The sequence below is a fragment of the Arvicola amphibius genome, chromosome 6 (genome assembly GCF_903992535.2).
Source record: "Arvicola amphibius chromosome 6, mArvAmp1.2, whole genome shotgun sequence".
Taxonomy (NCBI): domain Eukaryota; kingdom Metazoa; phylum Chordata; class Mammalia; order Rodentia; family Cricetidae; genus Arvicola; species Arvicola amphibius.
Window position 1 is genome coordinate 18,184,469 of NC_052052.2, and position 25,446 is coordinate 18,209,914.

Here is a 25,446-nt window from a genome sequence, read left to right on the forward strand (position 1 = left end):
CAGGCCACCAACCTGTCAGCTTTTGCCTTTGGGGGTAGGAGGATTCCATTACGAGTTGGGTACCTCCGCGCCTAGTTGGCAGAGCTGAGGCAGAGCTAGCTTTTTGCCTCCAGAAAATTCAACCGATTCTCCTCGGGGTCTACAGGACAAAGCAGGTGACCTGAGGTGGACTGTGGGAATCATTAATTCAGCACTATTTTTTTTTTTTTTTACATTTACTTCCTTGGTGTATTGTGTAGGTGCAGGCAAGGGGTTCTGGGGACTGAACTCAAGCACCTTTATTTACCTAGCTCGCTGGCCCCTTCAGCACTTTTTTAAAAAATATTTATTTATTTATTTATTATGTATACAATATTCTATCTGTGTGTCTGCTTGCAGGCCAGAAGAGGGCATCAAATCTCATTACAGATGGTTGTGAGCCACCATGTGGTTGCTAGGAATTGAACTTAGGACCTTTGGAAGAGCAGGCAATGCTCTTAACCGCTGAGCCATCTCTCCAGCCCCCCTTCAGCACTTTTTAAACTAACATCGCACTATAAGCCAGGTTTGAAGACTCAATGGGACTCGTGTGAGGACAGCCCTTGCTGTGTCCCAGCTGGATACATGAAGGAGATAGGTACATTTGTTAGGTGCAGGGTCACAGAGGCTGTTAGATCCGACCCTACCACTTTGGACAAGTGGACTCATCTGAGGGTTATGCGGGGGGATTCGATGAGCTCACGCAAATGATTACTAACTATAAAGCACAAAAATCTGTGAGAGCTTTGGGAGGCGCCAAGCTCAGCATGGAGAGCCCGCCCTCCAGCTCCCAAGCAGTGACTACCTGGGGAGAGCAAGGGGACTGTAGGGGTTGAAGTCCTGACCCAGAAGCCCTTGTATCCCCTGAGGTCAGTCATCCTCTCGTTTGCCATCTGCAGAGATGACAGTCATGGGGCATCTGGCTCTTTCCAGATTGTGTGTGCACGTGTGTGTGTGTGTGTGTGTGTGTAGGGCCGAGGTCAGTCTTGGGCATTCCTCCTCAAAGCCTTAGGATTTGAGACAGGGTCTCCCACTGAACCTGAAGCTCTTTGATTAGTACAGACCTAGCTTGTGTCTTCCCTTAGAAGCATCTTGTCTCTTGGATTTAAGGGTATAACCCAGTCATGTTGGCAAGGGCCTGCCCAAAGTGCTACCTTTTAGAGCCCCAAACCCCACAACTAAGCTTTAAAAATCTACATGCGTGTATGAGTCTAAAACCTTTTCCTGTGCCTTTTTTTCTTTTAATTTTTATTTATTCGTTTGTTTGGTTTTTTTTGAGATGAGATTTCTCTGTAGCTTTGGTGCCTGTCCTGGAACTAGCTCTTGTAGTCCAGGCTGGCCTCGAACTCACAGAGATCTGCATGCCTCTGCCTCCTGAGTGCTGGGATTAAAGGCGTGCACCACCACCGCCTGGCTTCCTGTGCCTTTTTAAATTATTATTTTTTTTTTTTTGTGATAGGGTGTCATGTATCTCATTATACAACAAAAGATGCCCTTGAACTTCTGATCCTCCTGCCTCCACCTCCCCGGTACCAAGATTACAAGTGCAGTACCACATCTGATTTCTATGGTCCTGGGGGCAGAATCCAGGGTTTCAAGCACGTGAGGCAAGCACTCTGCCAACTAAGCTCCACCCTCAGCCTCTGCTATCTCTAACGTGCAGAACTCAGGCTTCCACTGAGAGTGATGCCCGGGCCTCGGTGCTCCACATGACCAGAAGCAGCTGTCCAGCCAGAAAGCCAGTCTTGGACCTGGCAGGTAACTTCCAGGGCACCTATCCTAACCTGCACCCAAACAGGAAAGCACCTCCGTGCAGTTATTACACTGAACACCAGGTAAGCCAGCTGAGTTGTGAAGACAGCTACGCTACAGGAGACTTACCTGGAAAGGTCAGCCAGCACTGGGGACCACAGCTCCCTGCTGTGAGAACATGCAGAAGACAGGGAGGCGCTGTATGAGGTGCAGGGATTGACAACCTCTTTCTGCACACGCCAGAGTAACAAGAGGGTTGGGAATTGCCTTTAAGGGCGTGGCCCTGGCTGCATTTAGAGCTTTCTCCTGGTGGAGTCTGGATGCAAGAGTAGGATTGTGGGTTATCCCAGGCTAGAGGACACTGGGCTGCCAGGTTCCCCACTCCCACCCCCCTTCAGGCAGCCCAGGGCCTGAGGTGGACTCTTACAGGTTCAAGTGGGACATGTGACCTGCTCCTGACCATTCCTTCCTCCTCCAATCATTTACAGGACAATGTAATGATGGTGTAGCGACAACGGAGGCTCTGTTGCCCTCCAAGGCTCCAACAGTTGCTGTCCTTTCCCGTGTTAGCACTGAGTGCTTTTTCTCTCCCACTTCCCGGCAGCTGCACAGTCCAGGTGGCTCCTCACTGTAAGGCTCATGAACCCATTTCTCAATTATCTAGCTGTCTATCTATTTTGGTTTTTCCAAGACAGGGTTTCACCACCTATCAATCATCTGTCTGTCTGTCTATCTTGGCTTTTCACTGTGTAGCCCTGGCTGTCCTTGAACTCACTCTATAGACCAGGCTGGCCTTGAACTCAAGAGATCTGCCTGCCTCTGCCTCCTGAGTGCTGGGATTAAAGGGGTACGCCACCACTGCCCTACTACATGAACCCCTTTAGAGCCCTCCAGCCCCCCCAACCATGGGCTCATCACAATCTAGTCACTCCCCTGTATTTTCTTTAAGATCCATGCCTTTAATTCCAGCACTTGGAGATGAAGGCAGAGGCAGGTCTCTAAATTCATCTACCGACAAATGTCTTACCTCCTGGCCCAGCCCTCTTCTACAGAGGCAAGCAATATAAAATTCTTAGGGAGAGCCGGGCAGTGGTGCCACTCGTCCTTTAATCCCAGCACTCTTGAGGCAGAGGCAGGCAGATCTCTGTGAGTTCGAGGCCAGCCGGGTCTACAAGAGCGAGTTCCACAGTAGCCAGAGCCACACACAGAAACCCAGTCTTGAACTCCACCCCACTAAAGCAAACAATTCTTAGGGAGGGACAAGTCTCATTTTCCACTCAGGATGAAAGGAATGTTCCATGGTGGCAGGCCCTGGTTATAGTTCACCTACTCTGACCTAAAGAGTCAACGTCATGAGAGAAGCCCTGGTACTTGGCCCTCTGGGTGAGAGGCAGGCTCCTAAGGCAGCTAAGCACCCAGGCCTAGGAAAAAGCCCTGACCCCTCTGCGGTGGGGACGCCCCTCAGCAGTGTGCTTACCTAGTGTGTGGCATCCTGTGACCCCTAGCACAGCTTTTTAAAAAGTGCATTACCAAGATGATCCCCATGACTCTCTTTTCCACAGGGATACTGGCAGTCGCGGCCACCAGTCTTGAGAAACGGGCCCAGGAGTAAATGCTTCCCCTAAGGTCAGGGCTCCTGGTTTTATGTTTAGATGCATCCCTGCAGCTCCCTGGAACAGTGCTGTCATGAAGAGTGTGCACTGTGGTTCTGGGGCCACTGGCTTGGCTGTTAACTGGGGTATGTCCTTCAGACCCACATCACCACTTCGCTTTTTCCAGACTACTCCCTTTTCTGCTATCTTTCCAACAGAAGTGGTACCATCTGTAGGTCACAGACATTACTGCTAATTCCTCCCTCCAGGCTGCCTCTGAATTCCACCTGCTCAGTCCTGACCAGCTCGCCTAGGCCAGCCTTCAGCACCTCTCTAGCTCGCCTAGGCCAGCCTTTCAGAACCTCTCTCTGGTGTACACAGCACTTATGCAGCCACACCCGACTTTGTTTCTCAGAACTACGATGGTCTGCCTTCTACACAATTTGAAAGTCATCTGGAGGCACACCAACACCACATAACCATGCCCAGCTCAAGAGCAGAAATGGATCACTCATTGCTGGAAACAATAGTCATGATTATGAATCAGTGTGCCAAATAGACAGCTGTTCTAACCATCGCTCCACAGTCAAACTCCATCCCCCCAACCGACTCTTAAGACAGGAGGTCCCTATGGCTCTTGCTCATATTTGGGAAACACGGTGAAGGCGGGATTGCAGAGGCACAGTGCAGTCATGGGGAGCTCCACTTCTTTGTTTAGAGTGGGGGCTTGGTCTGTAGCCTAGGCTGGCCTTCAATTCCACAATACCCTCTAGTCTCTTGCTTCCCAAGTGTTGAAATTACAGGCACAAGCCATTAAGCCTGGTCCCCAAGGCACTGTTAGCCCTCCTGCAAGCAGGCTCTTACTGTGGATGCTTAGCTTCTAAAAGCTTTTATGCCGAAGCAAGGCAGCTAGAGTGTATGTAATTAAAGCTATTTCCCAAAGGGGATAGGAAAGCTGCCTGGGCTGTCCCTGACCTGAGGGGCGGTGTGGTGTGCTGACAGTAGCAATGAGTGCAGCCTCTGGACACCAGGTGTCTGCCTCAATGGTCCTTTCCCACTCCACAGAGGTCACCACAACAGCTCGCAGGTTTCATGGGTATTCGGAATTTCAAGACCTCACTGAGAAGGAAGGAGCATTAGCTGACACCTCTACTCCCAACTGTCCTGTTAAGCAGAGAAACCATTAAATACCCTAAGACCTTAAGGTCACTGCGAGAAACTGTGCTCTAGAAAACACTACTTGTGCCTGTAGTCTTCCTTTTTAAGGGAACAAAACACTGCTTGTTTGCACATAAACATCTGAAAGAAAATAACAGCTGATCCGGGTGAGGCACCACACAAAGCCGTGATTGTGGAAGGACAATTCAGAGATGGGGAGTAGAGAAGCGGCTGTCTGCAGCAGCAGCCCCGTGAAGCAGTCACAACGGGTCACTACCTGAAGAGAAAGGAGTCACTGCCACCAACAGCACTGTGCAGTTTATTAACCATTCAAGTACAGTAGCATCTGATAAGATTGGGACAGAATTGGGATCGCAGGTGTGAACAGAATCAGCATCTAACAGGTCGGAAGAAGCCACTACACTCCTCACAAACGTCTTCCACAGAGGCAATACAGTACTAGCCATTAACCCAGCACACCGAGTGTGCTCAAGTGGAAAAGATGCAACGAGAAAAATAGCTACGTTAGAAAGACCAACACTTTAGAAAAGAGTAAAACACTTTCAGTTTCTCCCCTTGAGCCCCTAAAACATCTCACGGTCTGGATCTACCTCTAGGGTCCTACATCAACTTCTAGAATATTTGTCAGGAGGGAAAAGTAAAATGACACCGGCCAGTACAGTCTTTGGATATTTAGGAAGGGGTCGGGAGAAAGTCAGTTCTCAAAACAAATTAGTCAGCCTCCGTCTCATCCGCAGGGTCTTTGGATTCTTTGTTCTTCCGCACCTCTTCAACGTGCTTGTCCTAGAAGAAACTCTGTGTAAGTGTCATCTGTCAAACAAATCGCTGAGTCCTGTCCTGCCCACCTGGAGGTGCAACACAGCCCCTGGGAATCCCACGACATCATCTTCGAACCTGCTGGCCCTCTTGGGATGACAACAGCTAAACCTCTAACTGCTCTTCCAATATAAAATCATGCTGAGAATTCTAGAACATTCTATCTTAAGATGAACTTCCTTCTTACTGAATATGATGACAAAAAGGAACAACCAGTCCTTATCAAGACAGTTCAAGCTCCTAACTCCTCTATAAAGAAGAAACCAACCTTCTCTCGCAAACGCTCCAGCTTGGCAGCCATCTGCGCCTCCCGGTTCTCTTTGTTAGCTTCCATCTTGTGGGTCAGCTTCTCCTCTGCCATCTTGCTGAAGTTGTTGTTCTCCTCGATGGCTTTCTGCAGCACCTCTTTCTCGTGCTCCCGCTTCTCGGCGAGCTGCTTTAGGACTTCCGCCTCATGAGACTGCAAAAGAGTTCAACAGCCCTCAGAAGTGCCTCAGGCATTAGCTAGAACTGTGACAGAGACTATCGTCAGGGGACGGGAAGAAGAAAGGAACCCTGGAACTAATGCTCAAGCGAGAAGCCGAAGTATCTTCTGAAACAGTGAAAAATTGCCCTTGTTTTCTAACCAATGTTTGTATTTACTTTGGAAAACTGTTCAAGTTTTTGTTTTTGAGACAAGATCTCATGCAGCCTAGGCTAGCCTGGAACTCTCTATGTAGCAAGGGCTCACTGGAACCCATGATCCTCTTGCGTTTACTTCCTGGCACTGGGATTATAACCATATACCACACCAACCTAACTTGTCTAGATTTTATAAGGAAATCCTTCTAAGATGCAAAGTATTTAGAGGACTTGAGTAATCTACTTAGGAATGGCACTTTAATGAATTTCTGCTATTTAACTCCAAAGGTTATAAAAAAGGGGGGGGGGGCATTGTCAGCTGGCCGTGGTGGTACACACCCTTAATCGCAGCTCTCACAGACAAGAGGCAGGTGGATCTCTGAATCTGAGGCCAGCTTTGGTCTACAGAGTGAGTTCCAAGATAGCCGTGGCTACACACAGAATCCCTGTCAAACTTTTAGCAGTGGCCAATGAACAGATTCAGACATATTTTGAAGAATGAACTTGCAGGGTCTAAGCACAGGGCATTTGCCACTGGTTTTGCCGGTTGTCTTCCACAGCACCTTTGTCCGGATGGGAGGTGCACTAAGGCGGTCACTTAGTACAGGGCTACTGCGCACAAGGCCCAGCTTTCCTGTCTAGTTTCTGGTTATACTGCTTCCTCCTACTCCACCAACTCCAACCTACAACAAAGAGCGGGCAGATGGCACACCAGGGTAAATGCTGTCAGCTTTTCATCTGCTTTTTGGGACAAGGTCTCAGACTTTAGGCTGGCCTTGAACTCACAACCTCCCAAGTCCCGAGATGACACAGCACCAGGGACTGAACTTGGGACTTCATGCATACCACACAAGCACTCTATCAATGAGCCCACCCCACGGCCAGACTGACTCCAACTGGGTAGGTAGCGAAGGATGATCTTTAACTTCTGGCCCTCCTGCCCACAAGTACTAGGACTGTAGACATACCCAGCTAACACCCCATTCTCCCTGCAGACAGTAAGTGCTAACAACAGGATTCAAGAACTGAAAAGGACATGTGTCATGTTAGACCACAAATTGTCCCAGGGTGCTCACGTGTGACTGGTTATTACTTTACACTTTACCTTTTTGTGCCCCAGTTTCCCCAACTTAAAATTATATCCACTCACCTAAATCATAGCTGCTGGGGAGAGTTAATGAAAATTTATGTGAAATTCTTTTGTTTATATTTTACACGTACAAGTGTCTTGCCTGCATGTAAGTGTACTGCAGCAGGCCTGGTGCCTGTGGCCAGAAGAGGGCACTGGTCTCCTGGAACTTGAGTTAGGCTGCTGTATGCTCCAGGCAGCTGTACTGGTAATGGAAACCCGGGTCCTCTGCAAGAGCAGCAAGGGTTTTAACTGCTGAGCCACTCTCCAGCCCCTATCTAAAGTCCTTAATAAGAATCTTGCTGAGTGGATATTTCTGGGAAATGAATTGATCATCTTAGATTTCCAGTTATAATTCCATTTCTCAACTCTTTTATAATATTAACAACTGTTAAATTTTCTCATTATTTATTTTATGTGTATGGTCTGTGTGAATATATGCACATGTGCATGTCAGGCCTTCAGAGGCCAGAAGGCGGCATCAGATCCCTTAGAACTGGAATTCCAGGCAGCTGTGAGCCACCCAACCTGGGTGTTAGGAATCACGTTCTGGTCTTCTTCAAGAACATGCACTATTCACAGCTGGGCCACATCCAGCCTCTCATTGGGTCTTCTTTACTTCATGTGCATGATTGTTTGGTTTGCACATCTATGAGTGCACTACTTGTATGTGTGGTGGCCATGAAGACCAGAAGGCACTGGATGCCCTGGAAATGGAGCTATATTAATGGTTGTGCACCACCATGTGGGTGCTGGGAACCACACACGGAAAGACAGCAGTGCTCCTAACTGCTGAGCCACTCCTCCAGGCCTCACTGGGATTCAAAGGTCGTCCTTGATAGCGGAATTGTTTAGAAGGAGAAAGAGTTACAATGCCACATCCCTGGAAGTTTGAAGTTTTTATTGCATAGCTCCCAAAAAGCAAAACTAAGGAAACAAAGGATTACCTGCCAACAAATGTCCTGTATTTCAAAGAGGAGAAGCATGAGCTTCTGCAGGAACATGGGTCTTAGGAGAAATTCTGCCTCCAGCACTCAGGAATAGGACTTTAGGAAAATGACTTAATAACACCATTTTCCAGTATGTTAGCTGAGACAGTTCCCACCATGGAGGCTCCGTTTGCTAGAGAAAGCTTGAGTCAAGGAGCGAGCTTCTGATAGGAGCTCGTTAAGCGATAGCTGCTGCTTTCTTCCAACCATCGATGGGCACTGGACCTTTCCTACCTACGATCACAGTACAGCTACAATTCTTTCTTCCTTTCTCTGAAAATTAAACCGGTTTGCCTCGTTACACCAATAAGTGCCCTGTCTCCTGTAAATCATCTGGTTTACCTTGCGCCGTTCTTCTGCAGCTTCTAATTTCTTCTGAATTTCCTCCAGGGAAAGATCCTTCTTCTTTGGGGGAGAAAGGGGGAAATCGGGGACGGACTCTTTTGACCGAGGGCTGAGAATCAGCTCAAAAGCCTGGCCTGAAGCACGCTTCTCCAGTTCTTTCACCTGAATATCTGGAGTTGATCAGATTTATGATAAATGAGGAAAACCCAGTTTGCTTATTAAAATAAAGAATTCTATAATTTTCTAAAAATCAACAATTTAATAAACAGAATTAAGGCTAGGCTGTAGGTAAGAAATCAAATAACATCTCAAAAAAAAAAAAACCACCCCTCAACATTTGGGCTAACAAATACCATTGAGGAGGAATTAGTATTTGACAACCATTTTATTAAACAAAGAATGAAGTAAACCTCACAATTTTGCTTTGTGACTTGCTTTGCAAATCAATTTATCCAATTATAAATGATGATGAGCTTTCCATATACTTATCCAAATGATAAAATTCTGTCTTTTTTATTGTAAATTCAGTTTTGAAAAGAACACAAATGCCCAATAAAAAGCCTAAGACCTGCACCACTTCCAATTCTAAAGCAGTAAGCCCGTCTGTTTCAGCTTTTCTCAATCAATTACCTACCAGACGATGCCATGTTGAACAGAAGACAAGAGACTGGCAGTGCACCCTCTACAATCCACTGGTAAAGAGAGTCCTGAAAATTATTTTCAAAACACGCAATCAATTTTTCTGTATTTCTCTATGTGAGCAGCACAAAGGAACCTCAAATCACACCCATGCCAATGTCAGGAAAATCGTTAGGTGGAATCAAGTGACATCATTTAAAAAAATCATCTAGAAACACCGAAACATATTGGGAAATTTAAACTGAATAATATTGGCGGCAGAAAATTAAATGATGTTCTTAAAAGAAAAAAAAACCTGTAATCTTAAAATCAAGGTTCAGTCACAGGATTGAAGGATTCCTTCCCATAACCTCAATTTCTTTCCATCCAACGTAAGATATTCCAGATTCAACCCAACAATGCGATCGGAGCCATCTTAATTCTGTGTACACTCATTGTGCAATTGAAATACCCACCCTTGCTTTGTCTGTGTCTGCCATGGTGGAGAACACCCAAGCTAGCAGCCAATGGTATTCAAGTCCCATTGTTCCTAGGGTTTAAGCTACTCGCCTAACATTGGGAAAATGAAGTATTATGAACCTCTAGGCTTCTTTTGACGGCAGGGTCTAGCTATCTAGCCCAATCTGGCCTTGAAATTGCAATCCTCTTGCCTCAGCGCCCCCAGTGTAGAAGGGTGGGGTTTAGCCCAGTGGGTTAGCAGTGGCTTAACATTTGCAAAGCCCCGGGCTCGAGGACCACGTGAAGGGGGTTGGGGACATTATTCTGGGTGTTGGATTAGATATCCAACCACCACACCCGTCTTAGGTTTGCCTCGTTTGCTGTCCTATGTCGAAAAAAAAAAAAAAAAAAAATTCGACAGTTGTCGATTATTTTTTAAAGAGATTCCCACTCTTTTAGACTCGAAGCGTATGATTAAAGGTTCCAAATGCTAGACATTGAATTCCAAGGCACCGAAAAAAACGTCTAGCTGTAGCACAGCACCCAACGCAGCACCTACCCAGCATGGGCGTGGTCCTGGCCCGGGCAGGCAGGCTGGCGGCCCGGGCCAATCAGAACCCGCCCTACGCTCCGGCCCCTGGTCCCGCCCCTTTGCTCCCCGCGCCTTTTCGAATCTCCCCGAACCTCTCCACACTCGGGAGCCCGCGCGCGTGGGCAGCGACAGGATGGGCGGGGCTAACGGTTCTCCGGGGTGGCCCCGCCCCTCTCAGGCTGGCAGCGCGCGGCCGTCTCCCCCCCCACCAACTCCCGCCAAAAATACCTCGCGGCTACGCAGCCCTGGGGTGGCTGCAGCGGGATCGGTCGCACCACCTCCACCCCCCCAGCTCGAGTCCCCAGAGCTGCCCGCGACCTCCGCCACGGAGCCCCGGGAGCCCGGGCGGGCGCCGCCCCTCAAGAGCACGGGCGCCCGCAGCCTGGCTCTCCATCAGACAATGGGGACCCCTGAAGAGCCGCGCCCACCGGGCGGTGGAAGCAGGGACGGCCCACGCCCCTATTGTCTCCACGCTGGTACCCGGGGCTGAACCCCACAGCTGGCCGCGCCCCCTCCCCACCAAGCCGCGTCCCCAGGGACCAGGGACAAAAGCCGAGACTCCGCCAGAGCCTCACACAAAAGACGAACGCCCCCTGCCCGCCAGGTCTCAGGGCCCCCGCCTCTTCAAGCGTCCCCCGTTGGCGGCCCGCCGCCTTCCTGGATGGTCCCTATCCAGCCACCTCCGCAGCCTAAGCCAAGCCAGCACCCACCTGCTCGCTCCGAGCCGCCTGGCCACACTCTGAGCACCAACAGACCTGGGCGCGCACAAAAGCGCCAAACAGCGGCACGTGATCTAGCCGCGGGGCTCCGCATTGGCTGAGAGTGACGGCACGTGCCGGTCCCACCCCCCCAAGCCTGGAGTGCCCCGCCCCTCTGGAGAGGAGCATCTTGGGAAGTGTAGTCCAGGCCAGTGGGGCAGGAGGACAATGCAAGGGGTGGGGTGCTCCGGAGGGGTCTTCTCCCAGGTGTGAACCCGGGCTGGACCCCGGGTCTCTGCGCGGAAAAGCACTTGCCTTGGCCGCAGGACTAAATCAGCTACGGGACTACATCTCTAGGAAAAGAGCAAGGCGAGGCACGGCGCAAGGGAGGGGTCGGTCCTAACCTACTTTGGTCGCGTAGACCTTGACCGTCTGGACTCCGTCAGCTGAGCCACGCGAGTCAGGTTCGCTCCCTAGGCAGTGTCCCTTTTGATGCCACACCCCGCCCGGTCGCCCAAGACGCCCGAGCCCCTGTGACAAGACAGTGCCTCTCTGCCCTCCTGCACGGTCCTCTACCCTTGGCGTCCTACCACGGACACACGCCAGATTGTCACCTGTGAGGAAACATCGCAGTCGCTAACCCGTTTCGTGCTGACAGGTCACGGGCGTGGTCCTTCCCTCGTCTATTTGCATTCTCCCCCTTCCTCAGCTTCCCGAGCTGGAAACACTGGGATCTGTGCAGGGCTGCGTGAGGCTCTGGAATCTGATCTTGGGTCTAACAAAGACACTAAGCTTTAAAGGCAGACACCATCTGCCCTGCCAAAGCCTTGCGGTGACAGGAAAGGGAAGAGCGATGGCAGTTCGAGATACACCGACTGCAGTAAAGGGCTGCTTTTGTTCTGAAAGCACGTGCTCCCCGAAGCGGGGCTGGGCTCTCTTTTGAGAATGTAAACAAAAGGAGCCACAAGGTCACAGTTCCCTCTGGCTTGGATAAAGCGGAACTATAACAGTGACACAAAAGGAAATTAGCCTGACCCTGTCTCCCTTAGACTCCTTCTCTCCTCTGACCAAAGCTGTGTTCCCGTGTGGTGGTCATTTCCCCAAGGCACCTGCTCAGAAACGCTATACAGAGGGATAATATTTTATTAATGGGTTTGGTCTCCCGAAAACCAAACCACACATAAAACGACCTCCGTGGAACCACGGTTCTAATTTTAAACAAATCCTACATCTGGCTAACCAATAGGAAAGTACCCGAGATAAAAAACAATAGGTACACAGGACAATGAAAACTATTACACAGGCAGCAGACAAGGCACAAAACAAGCAACTGGCAGAGTGCTTTTGCCTGAAATATGCTTACAGAGACACATTTTCCAACAATTGCTCTTGTGTGGGGTCAGTCTCTCTCTGCCCCCACCCCAGCCCGTCTGAATGGTTCTTGCTTAGGGTGTGAGCTGCGGGAGCCGATTCTGCACGCTGAAAGGCTTCTTTTTTTCACAAACATAGCCTCAGAACAGCCAGGTGCTTCAGTTTTCTGAATGGATCTCAGAAATCATTTAAACACTAGACAGGAACGAGACTATGTCCTTTCTGAACATTGACCGCAGGGGTAACACAATTGAGCAAAGACCTCCAATGCCAAGAGGTCTGGGACCTCCTGAACCAGCACTTTGTCTTCAAGTCTTTGTACTGGATCTGGAGATGTACGTGGCAGATCCCACCCATGTGTTGCATTTTCTTCCCCAAATACAAGTAATTGCCACCCCAAAATCTCATATTTCCATTAATGTTGTGACAGGGAAAAATTAATCCTTCAAAACACTGATTATTTTAAAGCATTGATACCATCCCACCCCACCCCCACACACACCTTTCTCCCCAGAGCAGATGTCTATTTCCATGGAAACCACAGCTAGGCACGAAGTGGATGTTAGAACTCATGGAGATTTTTCATCTTTTTTAGCAATGCCTCTGGGCTTCTGGATTTGTTGCTGGGTGCCTGCTTGTGTTGGCATCTTTGACAAGACTTGCGATTCTTAAGGCTGCTTAGGAAGATGGGGGTGGGGTTAAGTTTCCTCCTGGAATGACCCTGTGCATAACAAGGTGCTTGCCTGTGCCGGGTGGCAAGGTGATAGATTGGGGTTGCTTCTCTGGAAGCCAGTTCTCAGCGTTCACGGCTGGTCTCCAGGACCGGAAAGGGTAGCCAGCGGCTTTGCGGCTGCCCTGTGGAAAGGGTCCCAACCTCCCTCTCCCCTAACACCAGCAAGATCTCCGCCCTCTCCAAGAGGCAGCGAGGGGTTAATGTTTCCGGCTCCAAGCTGCCTGTCTTTGCCTTTGAGAATTATTTTTTGCTTCTGCTCAGATGGTTTGGTAGGATTGTGATGGGGCCGGCTGTGATTATGGATTAGCACAAAGTGAAGTCTAGATATGGCAGCTGTCCAGCTTATTTGATCTGTGTAGACAGCCAAAGGAGAGTACTTCAGGCTTCAAAGCCGAGAAAGGATGTCTACACTGATGAAAACGTACCAGGCTGTTGTCAGATCTCTGTTACTCCCAGAGAGGTGACAGCCTTTGTTCATTGTTGCTTCTGAGGCCATAGAGCTTGTCTCCCACATAGGCGCCTCTGAGGTCCACCGCTGCTCCCGGGGTCTGTCTTCAGCCAGGGGGTGTCACGGGAGAAGTCAGTTTTATTGTTGAAGCGTCTTTGTTCCCTTTGTCTCTAGTTCTCAGGACCCAGGCTCTGATGTACCTGTTTCTGTTCAAACCCTATCTTTGAGCATATTTCACACATCTGTCTCCCGTAATGGGTAGAGGCGATGTCATGTCTTGTCTGAGTGTCCAGTACAGGGCTTCATACATGGTGAGGGCCTAGAGGTTTGTAGAGGAGAGGTGGAAGAGCTCTCTCTCACACCCAACTTCCTGTCCTAAGCTGTTAGAGCCTCCGTTACAGGAGTGGGGTCTGTGAGGATGCACCGAAAGCCCTGAGCACAGGCTCATTCAGCCTTGGTGTCGAGCATGCAATAGCCAGCATTGCTATAGTGAAGTTTCTTGATTGCTAGAAGTTGTTGAATGAATGAATGAATATTAGACTTTTATCCTTAGGATTGCTATTGTCCTTAACTGAGTTAAATCTTCCCATGGAATTATTTTTTTAACTTTATTTTATGTGCATTGGTGTCAGAGCCCCCAGTAACTGAGTTACAGATGGTTGTGAGCTGCCATGTGGGTGTTGGGAATTGAACCCTGGTCCTCTGGAAGGGCAGCCAGTGCTCTTAACTGTTGAGCCATCTTTCTGGCCCCAGCATTATTTTGTTTCTAAAGCTATTTTTTCTTGTGGTGCTAGGGAACAACCAGGGCCATCCATGCGCATGCTTAGTGTTACGGTATGGAAACGAAATGTTCCCCTAAAGAGATGTGTGTTGACTGCTGGGTCTCCAATTGCAGCAGTGTTCAGAGGTGGGGCCACTGTAAAGCAAGTGTGATGAATTCATAGCTTAATGACTTCCTGGAGGCACCAGAAACTTTAGGATGTGGGCTTTGGTTAGAGGGAGTAGGTCTCAGTAGGTATGCCTTTGAAGGGGGTGTTTGTGTTTGCCCCAGCCCCTCCCCACCCACTCCTTGGGGACACTGGAGTATGTGTCTGCTTCCATGAGGGGTACTTTTGTCTCCCACCTCCCCTCTATCCCAGAGACGATGGAGCTGGTGACCACGAGCAAAACCTCTGACACTCTGAGCTCAAATCCACCTTTCTTTCTTCAAGGTTACTTTCTCAGATGTTTTGCCATAGCAATGGAAAACTAAGACATCAAGGAACCCTCTATGTGACTTCATCTTGGGGGGTTGGGCACTGAACCAGCCAGCATCTTCAACATACTCTACTAAGCTACGTTCTCAGCCTTTCACTAAGGGATTTGATTTAATCAGTCAATCCTTTGCACCGCTGGGGATCAAACCTAGGGTCTTCTGCAAGCTAGGCAAGCAATGAACACCCCTGCCTCCCCATGGGGGGAGAGAGAAAGAGAGAGTGTGCGAGCTGTGTATGTATGAGTGTGCATGGGTGAGTGTGCGTGTGTGAGTGTGCGTGTGTGTGCATGCTCTATTGTTCTCCCCTTTCTTATCTTGAGACACGGGCTTTCACTGTATAGGGGAAATTTCAGCTTTTCTGACTGGTCAGTGAGCTGTATAGATATGTCAGTCTCTGTCCATCAGTGCTGGGCTATACACACACACACACGCACACACACGCACACACACACACAGCTCCTTATTTGGGTACTGGGGACTCTTAGATCCTCCTGCTTGTAAAGCAACACTCTTACCCACTAAGCCATCTATCTGTTCAGCTCCCCACAGAGTATGTTTTTTTTTTAATTCAATTAATTTCACATGTTTCCTAGAAAACATTCATATGACTTAAAAATAAGACAGTCGTACAAGGGCACATAGCTATAATCCCAGCACTCAGGATTCAGAGGCAGGGCTATTGCAAATGGGCTACATACTGAGACCCTACTTAAAGAAAAACGGGGTGGGGGGAGTTGGAGAGATGACTATACAGTTAAGAGCACTAGCTGCTTTTCCAAAGGACCTGGGTTCAGTTCCCAGCACCCACATGGCAGCTAACAACCATTTATAACTACAGTTCCAGGATCAGAGGCCCTCTTCTGGCTGCCAGGGCATTAAAGGAAGGTGGTGCACAGATAAACATGCAGACAAAACAGTCACCTAGAAAAGAAAGTTTTAAGGCGGGGAGCAGATAGGACTGCCGAGAGGGCTCAGTACATAAAGTTACTTGCCCTCAAGTCTAAGTTCAGTTCCCAGAACCGACACAATAGAAATGACTGGCTCTCCAAACTTGGTCCTCGGACATCCACATATGTGCTGTATGGCGTACCTACACACATACACACATAGACATGAATACATGTATTTGCTCACAGAATAAATGTCATATATTTTTAAGTATAAAACTTTCTTCTCTTCAAGGACAAGAGAGTTTCAGGACAGCCAGGTCTACATAGAGAGATCCTGTCTCAAAAAAAAATATATATCCCTCCTACTTTATTGATCTCTACCTGCTAATTTCTCCACCTTCCTCTCTGGTCACAATGATCATCACTTCAGCATTCTGTGTGTCACAGTGTTTGTTGATACGTGCTCCTGACCGTTTTTACATGTGGCCAAGACTCTTCTGTATTTAACTGTTTCATTCTCGCTACATCTAGCTTGCCTTTTTCTGCTACCCACAGTACGACTATCCCATGACTGAGTTCAACCGCGCTTACTCCATAGCTCCCAGGTCATTCCCCCCCCCCCCTGCTACTTGCTATTTCAAATGGTTCTGTGGTAAACGACCCAGTACACCTGACATTTCCCATGTAGGTGAGCCTATGTGCAAGACACACCCCTAGACACGGAACTGCAACGTCAAAGAACCAGTCCGTTTGGAATTTGGGTAGTGCCAAATTGCCTGCCACGAGTGTGGTACCAATTCAGCACTTACCATGTGGTGGTTTAATTCATTTTCTCAGTTCATTCAAGAGCGGTTTGAAAGGCTTTGTCTCTGGAAATCTCAGGCTCCGGGGAAAGCAGGGGGAGGAGAAAAGCCACTGAAGGCTTGGCTGTCAGTTCCTCGAGTATATTAATAACCCATGTAAAGGCTCAGAGAGAAACAACTGAGCTCAGAACAACTCAGGCTGCACCAGAGTGATTTTCTCAGGTCTTGTGCAAGTTTCTGCAGGTGTCACTCAGAGGGTGGAAGTTCTTTGAAGGAAGGGTTTCCTTGCTATTCTCTGTTACCCCCCCCCCCCCCGCCACATCTCTGTACCCCTCCCTGCCCCATGCATGCAATGTCTGACACAGATATTACTTGGTTAATTTCAAACTACATCTCTCCTACATTTTTCTGATCCTGAAATATTAGGATTATTGACAGTGACTTTTCTTGGTGATAACTTACAAGCAAGTATTACTATCAAGTGTGGAGATATGTCTACGCTATGTGTGTGCACAAAATAGTTAAGATAAAGATATCGCTGTCCCATGTTCTTCGTTAGATTTGCTTTTTGCTTTCTTTCTTTTTTCTTTTCTTTTCTTTTTTTTGTGGGGGAATTTTGAGACAGGTTTCTCTTTGTGTACCCCTGGCTGTCCTGGAACTTCCTCTGTAGTCCAGGCTAGCCTTGAACTCATAGAGATTTGCCTGCCTTTATCTCCCGCCTGCCTCTGCCTCCCAAGAGCTGGGATTAAATGCATGCACCATCAGGATTGGCTCTTTATTCAATTTTTGATGTTTTGAGACAGAGTTTTCCTGTGTGGCCCAGGTTGTCTCAAACCCACAGTCCTCCTACTTCAGCCTCCTGAGTGCCGGGTTTCCAGTGTGCACCCCCACACCTGATTCTTACTCCATGTTCCAAGCCTCATCTGTGTTTATGGAAGGTTCTGCCTTCTTCTAATGATTGCTTTTATGGAGTGACTCTCTAATTTTCTCCTGAGCTCACTATCCTGAGGCCAAAGAAAGGAACTCAGTGGCCTGGACACCCTGTTTTTTAGGTCAGCTTGCAGAAACCCCCTGCCAAAATGATGGTGTATGTATGCCAGCTTCTTCCTCTCAGGCCCAAGCTTCCTACTTGTGAGTGCACCCAAACCATGGATAATTCTTGCAGCCTATGGTCCATGGATGCACATGGGGGCTGGGAATGGGAAATGAAGGGTCTGACTTCACACATATGTGGTGCTTCAGGCAATCCAAGAATTTTCAACTTGGGGCTGGGGAGATGGTTCAGTCAGCAAAGTACCTGCTACACAGGCGTGAGGACCTGGATTTGGATGCCCAGAACACATGTGAAAAGTCAGTCACAGAGGGGCATGCCTGTAACGGGACACCAGGTTGGCTGTGGGCAGATTCCTAAAGTCCATTGGCCAGCTAATCTCATCAACTTCCTGAGCCTCAGGGGTCACTGAGAGACCCTTTAAAAAATAAAGACTGGGGCTGGAGAGATGGCTCAGGCAGACAGACACAGTACACACACACACACACACACACACACACACACACACACACACACACACACACAGTAAAAATGGAGAAATAGCTCAGCAGTATACTTTTCCAGAGGTCCCAGGTTTGATTCCCAGCACCCACAAGACAGCTCACAATCATCTATAACTCCAGTTCCAGGGGATCTGACACCTTTTCCTGACTTTCTCAGGCACCAGGCACACAAGAGGTATACAGATATACATGTCAACAGCACACCCACACACATAAAATAAATCATTTTTAAAAGTCAAATTAAGGGGGCTGGAGAGATGGCTCAGAGGTTAAGAGCATTGCCTGCTCTTCCAAAGGTCCTGAGTTCAATTCCCAGCAACCACATGGTGGCTCACAACCATCTGTAATGGGGTCTGGTGCCCTCTTCTGGCCTGCAGGCATACACACAGACAGAATATTGTATATATAATAAATAAATAAATAAATAAATATTTTTTAAAAAAGTCAAATTAAAGCCGGGCGGTGGTGGCGCACGCCTTTAATCCCAGCACTCGGGAGGCAGAGGCAGGCGGATCTCTGAGTTCGAGGCCAGCCTGGTCTACAAGAGCTAGTTCCAGGACAGGCTCTAGGAACTACAGGGAAACCCTGTCTCGAAAAACCAAAAAAAAAAAAAAAAAAAAAAAAGTCAGCCAGGCAGTGGTGGTGTGCACCTTTTGTCCTAGCACTGGGGAGGCAGAGGCAGGCGGCTCTCTGAGTTCAAGGACAGTCTGGTCTACAGAGCGAGTGCCAGGACAGCCAGGGTTTGGAAAGATGGCTCAGTGGTTAGCACATCTACTGCTTTTACAGACAGCCCAGCAGTTCACAGTAACCCCATCAACAGCTTGTAACTCCATCTACATGGGATCTGGCGCCCTCTTCTGGCCTCCAAGGTACTTGCACTAGTGTGCACATACCCATCAAAAAAAAATGTTGAGCATGATCAAGGCGCTGGGCATGGTAGCATGTGCCTTTAGACCTGGTACTTGGGAGGCAGAGTTAGGTGAAGAGTGAGTTCAAAGCCAGCCTGGGCTTTTTTTTTGGGGGGGGGGGGGGGGTTGTTTTTGTTTTTGTTTTTGTTTTTCTGAGACAGGGTTCCTCTGTGTAGCCCTGGTTGTCCTGGAACTCAATCTGTAGACCATGCTGGCCTCGAACTTAACAAAGATCTGCTTGCTTCCTGAGTGCTAGGATTGAAGGTGTGTGTCATCACAGCCCAACTGGAGGCTAGCCTGGTTAACAAAGCCAATTCCATGATAGCTTAGGCTACATAGAGAAATTCTGTCTCAAAGAACAGAAAGAGAGAGAGAGAGAGAGAGAGAGAGAGAGAGAGAGAGAGAGAGAGATCAAGGAAAGACACTTGACTCTACATACAAGCATTTACATAAGTACATATATCATATACAAATATACAACAAACACTACGTACATGTACATGCAATTTTTTAAAAAAAAAGAGTTCTCAACTCAAATATGTATATCTAGGCTATATAACAGTGGAAGAATAGAGCATGCATTTTTAAAAACTGGTTTGTGGACTTGATCTGTAGCTGAAACACTAGCACATACGATGTGTTGGCTTCTCTCTTCTACTCCTGGCTCAGCGTCAGATCTGCAGAGCTTACATCACCAGTCCAACTAGGCCACTCGGAAGCAACAGAGCTTCTTCGTCTAGTCTGGCTCTGTCTCCGCAATCTGAGCAATCACTCACCCTGCATTATCTTAACTGCTACTCCTGTTCTTTACAGATGAGGACTGTGGTCAGAGAACTGAAGACGTTTGCCCAGAGAGACCCAAAGTGTCACAAAGGGACTTCTCATCCTGTGCTTTGTCCATTGGTGCAGGTCCCATTCAGCACATTTGTGTGAATTCAAGGTGTGTCTCCCCCATCTCATGAAAGCGCACGAAGCCCCTGTACCACTCGGGTTGTGTCAGGACCACATGGACTAATAGACGACACTTATCCGAAGTAGGCTATTTGCATTAGTGCACAGCTGTTAACTAAACAGCTGGCCAAATGCCTCTTCCATCCTCACACTGGCTTGTTTGCTTGCTTAGTTGGTTAGTTGGTTTGGGTTTGGTATTTCGAGACAGGGCTTCTCTGTATAGCCCTAACTGTTCTGGAACTCACTTTGTAGACCAGGCTGGTCTCAAATGCACAGAGATCTTCCTGCCTCTGTCTTCCAAGAGCTGGGGTTAAAGGGGTGGCTGCCAACCACCAGGCCTTTTTTCTTTCTGTTCCAAGATCTTAGGACTCCAGCTTGCATGGGGAGTCTCGTCTCCTTAGTTGATGTCATTTCTTTATTGGGGTGGCTGGGGTGATTGCTTTCTACTGCTTTTCCCACCCAGTCTTTTCTGGATGGTCAAAATGCAAACGAGAAATAAATAGTGTGAACTGGGTGTGGTGCCTGTGCCTATAATCCCTGCCCTCGGGAAACCCCAGGCAGTAAGATTATCCAAGGATAGCCTGGCTTACATAGTGAATTCCAGGCCAATCTGAGGTATAGAGTGAGACCCTGTCTCCAAATCAGAGGGAGAGCAAGAGATCCAGAGAGGGAAGAGAAGGTATGGGGAAGGGAGATGGAAAATGGATGCCCCCACCTCTGCTGGGCTTCTGCGGCTTCAGGGGAATAATTTGACTGGTCTTCCTACATGGGACTGGGAGAATGATTTTATCCTATCTCGTGCCATCAAATTTCATTTGTATGTATGTATGTATGTATGTATGTATGTATGTATTTGAGAGATGGTCTCATGTAGCCTAGGTTGGCCTTGAATTTCTAATCCTCCTAACCCTGTGTGCCCAATGCTAGGATTATGTGTGTCCCCACACTTGTAAATTTTCCATTTTCAATCTAGTCTACTTATTTTTATTTGTTTACTTTTGAGACAGGGTCTCCTGGATCACAGTCTGGCCTTGAGTCACTTTGTGGCTGAGGATAACTGCTTTTCCAATCCTCCTGTCTCTGCCTTCTGAGTGCTAGGATTACAGGCATGTGCATAAATTGTCACTCCTGGTTTATGTGATGCAGGGGACAGAAACCAGGGCTTGGGCACGCTGGGCAAAGTGCTCTCCAAGTGAGCTACATGGCCAGGCCCTTGGTTACGTCCCCAATGAGCTCTTATGGGCAGAGGAGAATCGCTAGTTTCTTTGGATTCATTATATTTCAGGGCTATCCCATAGCCTCCCACAGGAAACATTCTCAGTCCCTACAGTCTTCCTAAACAATCAACATTGTCAGGAGTCAGCAAGTCAAGGGGACTGAGGTTACAGCTGTGCCCAGAAGTTAAAAGGAGGATGCTGAAATCACATGCCCTGCAGGCGGGGTGGAAGTCTACACTGAGTGGAATTCAAGCTAGAAAGTTGTGGAGGTGGCTGGAGTCAGGCAGAGAAGCAGAGATGCTGAGTAATAAGAAGAAATAGCAGGTATTTCCTCCAAAGTCTCTCCTAGTGGAGCTCAGGCCTCTATCCACAGACGACAGTGACACATTCAGGGCCATCACTCCACCAGATTAGGGTACAGCGCCAGCTAAGACCCCCACAGAGGGACAGGGACAGAGCAGTCCAGCAGGAGGCCAGGGGGGAGGACACAGTCTGTAAAGGTGATGGGGATGGGGATGGGTCAGCCTCTGTCTGGGCTGCCTTAACAAAGTGTCTCAAATTGGGCGGCTTCAATAAATGTGCTGTCTCAAGTTTCTAGGGTTGGCAGCCTGAAGTCACGGTGTCACGGGGTTGGTTTCTTCCAAGGTGGGATCTATTCCAATCTTCTTTGGGCTTCTGGTACCTCAGCTTTAGGTTGATGGACACCAAGTTCTCCTTCAGTCATTGCCTCATTTTCCCACCTGCCTTTGTCTGCCTCTGAGTCCACAAATGCCTTACTTGTCTGACAGAAGTAGTACTGGATTGGTGCCCAGCTTGATGACCTCATTCTAATTTGGCCATTTACCAAGACTCAACTTCCAAATAAGGTCACGAGGATGGGGGATGGGAGAGTCAGGACTTCTACATTTTTTTAGGAGGCCAGGATTCAGTTCAGAATGGTATACTCTACTCAGTTTCAGTAATGCCTACCTTAGAACCATGTGAGCCAAGAAAAACCTTCTGATATTTAAGTATTGACATCTAGTCAGATAGAAATAAACTTTCCAGTTGAAAATGAGTCGGCCTTTGCCGCTAATGCCCCAAGGGTCTTTCTAAGCTTTGGTAATCACCTGGTGCCCATGAGATGGATCAAAGCACATGATACCATCCATAGACTGGAATGGGTCTTTTCCTGTCCCGCCAGCCAGCTAACAAAGAGTGATGCAGAGACTTCGTATTAATCATGAAAGCTCATCCTATAGCTTAGGCTTGCTCCTAACTAGCTCTTATTACTCAAATTAACCCATTTATATTAACCTACATTCTATCACATGGTGTTACCTTTCTTCCATCTTGGAACTTCCTGTTTCCTGTGTGTCTCCTGCATGCCTAGATTCCTCCTCCTCTTCCTTTCCCTCCCTGGAAATCCCACCTTTGTCTCCTGCCTAACACTTGGCCGTTCAGCTTTTTATTACACCAAAGGGATTTGGGGAGTCAGGCAGCCTTGACTCTTTCCTTCTGTTAGTGTTTAAAAACTAATGTGAGGAGCCAGGCAGTGGTGGCGCATGCCTTTAATCCCAGCACTCAGGAGGCCGAGGCAGGCAGATCGCTGTGAGTTCGAGGCCAGCCTGTTCTACAAGAGCTAGTTCCAGGACAGGCTCCAAAGCTACAAAAGGAAACCCTGTCTCAAAAAAACAACCAACCAAACAAACAAAAACTAGTGTGAGGGCTGGGTTGGGGTGTAGCACGTTGGTGGAACATGTGCAAATACATCTTCGCACAGTGTACAAATATCCTACGGCAAGAGTCCAACTGTTGCTCATCCCAAGGGTCCTTCCCTATGGTTCCATTACACCCTCAACCAGTACAACACTGTCAGAGTATTTACTGTCTCCCAGCCATGACGAGGCACAAGCTGTACCTTGAACCCCTCTGTGCCTTGCCACGTCTTTCTGTTGGTCTTGCTCTGTCATCTCCAGCCTACGGAGTATTTCCTGGCCATCTTTGAAAGGCTATATCTTGTTGTCGTTAGCTTTCTAAAGCCTTCCCCGGCCACCCCATCCCTCAGAGTTAGCCTCTTCCTTCTGTAGGTCTCTACCATCCCCTAAGATTCTCTGCCACACCACACAGCCCGTTTGCCGTTACCTGATTGCACTTCTGCCTTCTGCCTGAACCAGGACCAGGACCAGGCATGTTTGATGGGATAAGAAAGGTGCCACGGGAAAGCAGAACAGGTCATGCGTGTGCTGACAGGCGGGATCCAGAAGCACAGATGAGCCAAGATGTGACCCAGTGCAGGTTCCCTGGTCTTCCCCTCCATGCTTTCTCCTTCTTCAAGTCGGTACCCTCTCTCAAACTGCTCTCCAGGCCTGCTACCGTGATCTCTTCCTGGACCGAGCACGGCTCTTCCCCTCACCCCTGAGATAAGGGTCCAGGGGGATCCTATTACAGGAAAGATTTTCTTATACATCATTTTTAAATTTTATTTTATGTGTGGGAGTATTTTGTCTGCAGTTATTATTTTAGGAATATATATGTATAAACCTATAAGTAAATAACAATGAAATAGAAAATACGGATTTGAAAGACAGGAAGGAGATTACTGTGAGCTCTTAGAGGGGGGAATCTCACAGACTTGCACACACCAGCACTTCTATGACCATGTACATGCACACATACAGACAATATGGAAATATCCATATTTAAAAGGCAGTGAATTTTGAATGATGTTCATATGTCTTTCGTTGTGAAGGATTTCACAAAGGTTTCCGAAGGGAGCTATTTGTTTAGAAGTTGCATTTGATTTATTTTGTGGCATAAAAAAAAAAAATACCGAAAGAGTATGGACTCTGAAACCACAGTCTGTAAGTTCAAGTCCTGGTTCGGCTTCTTAACAGGAGCAAATCCCTCTGATGTATCAGATAAGCATCGGAGAACTCATCCCAGAGACTGAGTTCGAAGCTGCTGATCTCTCTGCCCATTCAACAGATAAGGAACCCGTGAGATGTCAGAGGTGTCTTTGGAAGGCAAATCTCAAGGAGGCCCCAGTAGATAAACCATCAGCTCTGAGCACTGAGAACAGCCAGCCCTCACCCAAGCAGGGGAGCCCTCTAGGGCAGTGGTTCTCAACCCTCCTAATGCTGCAACCCTTTAACACAGCTCCTCATGTTGTGGTGACCCCCAACCATAAAACTACGTCATAACTGTAATTTTGCTGCTGTTGTGAATAGCAATATATCCAACCTGTGTCTTCTAGTGGTCTTAGGTGACCCCAGTGAAAGGGTTGTTTGACCCCCAAAGGAGTTGTGACCCACAGGTTGAAAACTGCTTGTCTAAGGGAAGGGACATCTGAAAGAGACAGGAAGGAAGTTTGCAGGCAGAGAAAGGGTAGAGGGTGCTGGAAACAGGAAACAGAAAGCCTGGCACGGCTGGGGGAAGCTGGGGGTGTGCCCTGGATGGCAAACCCACAGGGGTCAAGTGGAAGGGAGTTGCCACTGGACTTGAAACCAGGGAGGGGTCTGGGGTGGCAGAGCAAGCTCTGTGGGTAGAGTGCGGGTACAGGTACTTTAGAGGCGATTGCTTAAAATCACAGGACAACAGACTCTTTGAGCCAAGGGATTTGGGGAGTCAGGCAGCCTTGACTCTTTCCTTCTGTTAGTGTTTAAAAACTAATGTGAGGAGCCAGGCAGTGGTGGCGCATGCCTTTAATCCCAGCACTCAGGAGGCCGAGGCAGGCAGATCGCTGTGAGTTCGAGGCCAGCCTGTTCTACAAGAGCTAGTTCCAGGACAGGCTCCAAAGCTACAAAAGGAAACCCTGTCTCAAAAAAACAACCAACCAAACAAACAAAAACTAGTGTGAGGGCTGGGTTGGGGTGTAGCACGTTGGTGGAACGTGCAAAATCTGAGATTTGACACCCCAACACACACACACACACACACACATACACACATACTAAAACAAACAAAAAAAGTACAAAGGAGGAAATATTTTAAAAACTTAATCTACTGCCTAGGATTAGTTGTATTTGTCCTAAGTATTTTCTTTCTAAAATTATTTTTAAAATATTTATTTGTGTACGTGTAGTTTGTTTGTTTGTTTTGCTTTTGAGACAGGGTCTCTGTGCAACCTTGGCTGTTCCGGAACTGGAACTCTGTAGACCAGGCTGGCCTTGAACTCACAGAGAGTCGCCTGCCTGCCTTTGCTTCCCAAGGGCTGGGATTAAAGATTTGTGCAGTACGGCATCACCACCCAGCCCTGTGAGTATGGGCATCTGGGCCACGGTGTGTGTGTGGAGTCCAGAAGACAACCCACTTAGCCCTTTTTCTCCTCTGTGAATCCCAGGAATTGAACTCAGGTCATCAGGCTTGGCAGCAAGCATCTTTAGCCAATGAGCCATCTCAACAGCGGCTGAGTGTTTCTCACAAATGTACAACTTAGAATGCCTGCAGTGATCTGCGAATGACTTGGCTTTCGAAGATATTTATATGACGTGCAAGAGTCGGAAGCCAGGACCTGGCATGCTGGGAAA

The 25,446-nt window shown here is 48.2% G+C and overlaps 1 protein-coding gene across 4 annotated transcripts; it reads right to left on the reverse strand.

Annotated features, from left to right (window-relative positions):
• Positions 1-4,819: 4,819 nt before the first annotated feature.
• On the reverse strand, positions 4,820-11,615 carry Stmn1 (stathmin 1). 4 transcript variants are annotated; one of them, XM_038333953.1, is made up of 5 exons: positions 11,450-11,615; positions 9,076-9,148; positions 8,439-8,611; positions 5,626-5,817; positions 4,820-5,324 (listed from the first exon to the last, which is right to left on the reverse strand). In XM_038333953.1, the coding sequence occupies exons 2-5, from the start codon at positions 9,086-9,088 to the stop codon at positions 5,253-5,255; spliced, it is 450 nt and encodes a 149-aa protein (XP_038189881.1). In that variant the 5' UTR covers positions 9,089-9,148; positions 11,450-11,615; the 3' UTR covers positions 4,820-5,252. The 4 variants fall into 4 exon arrangements, with proteins under 4 accessions (XP_038189881.1, XP_038189880.1, XP_038189879.1 ...); XM_038333952.1 differs by having other exon boundaries at positions 11,423-11,615; XM_038333951.1 differs by lacking the exon at positions 11,450-11,615 and adding an exon at positions 10,821-10,878.
• Positions 11,616-25,446: the final 13,831 nt, after the last annotated feature.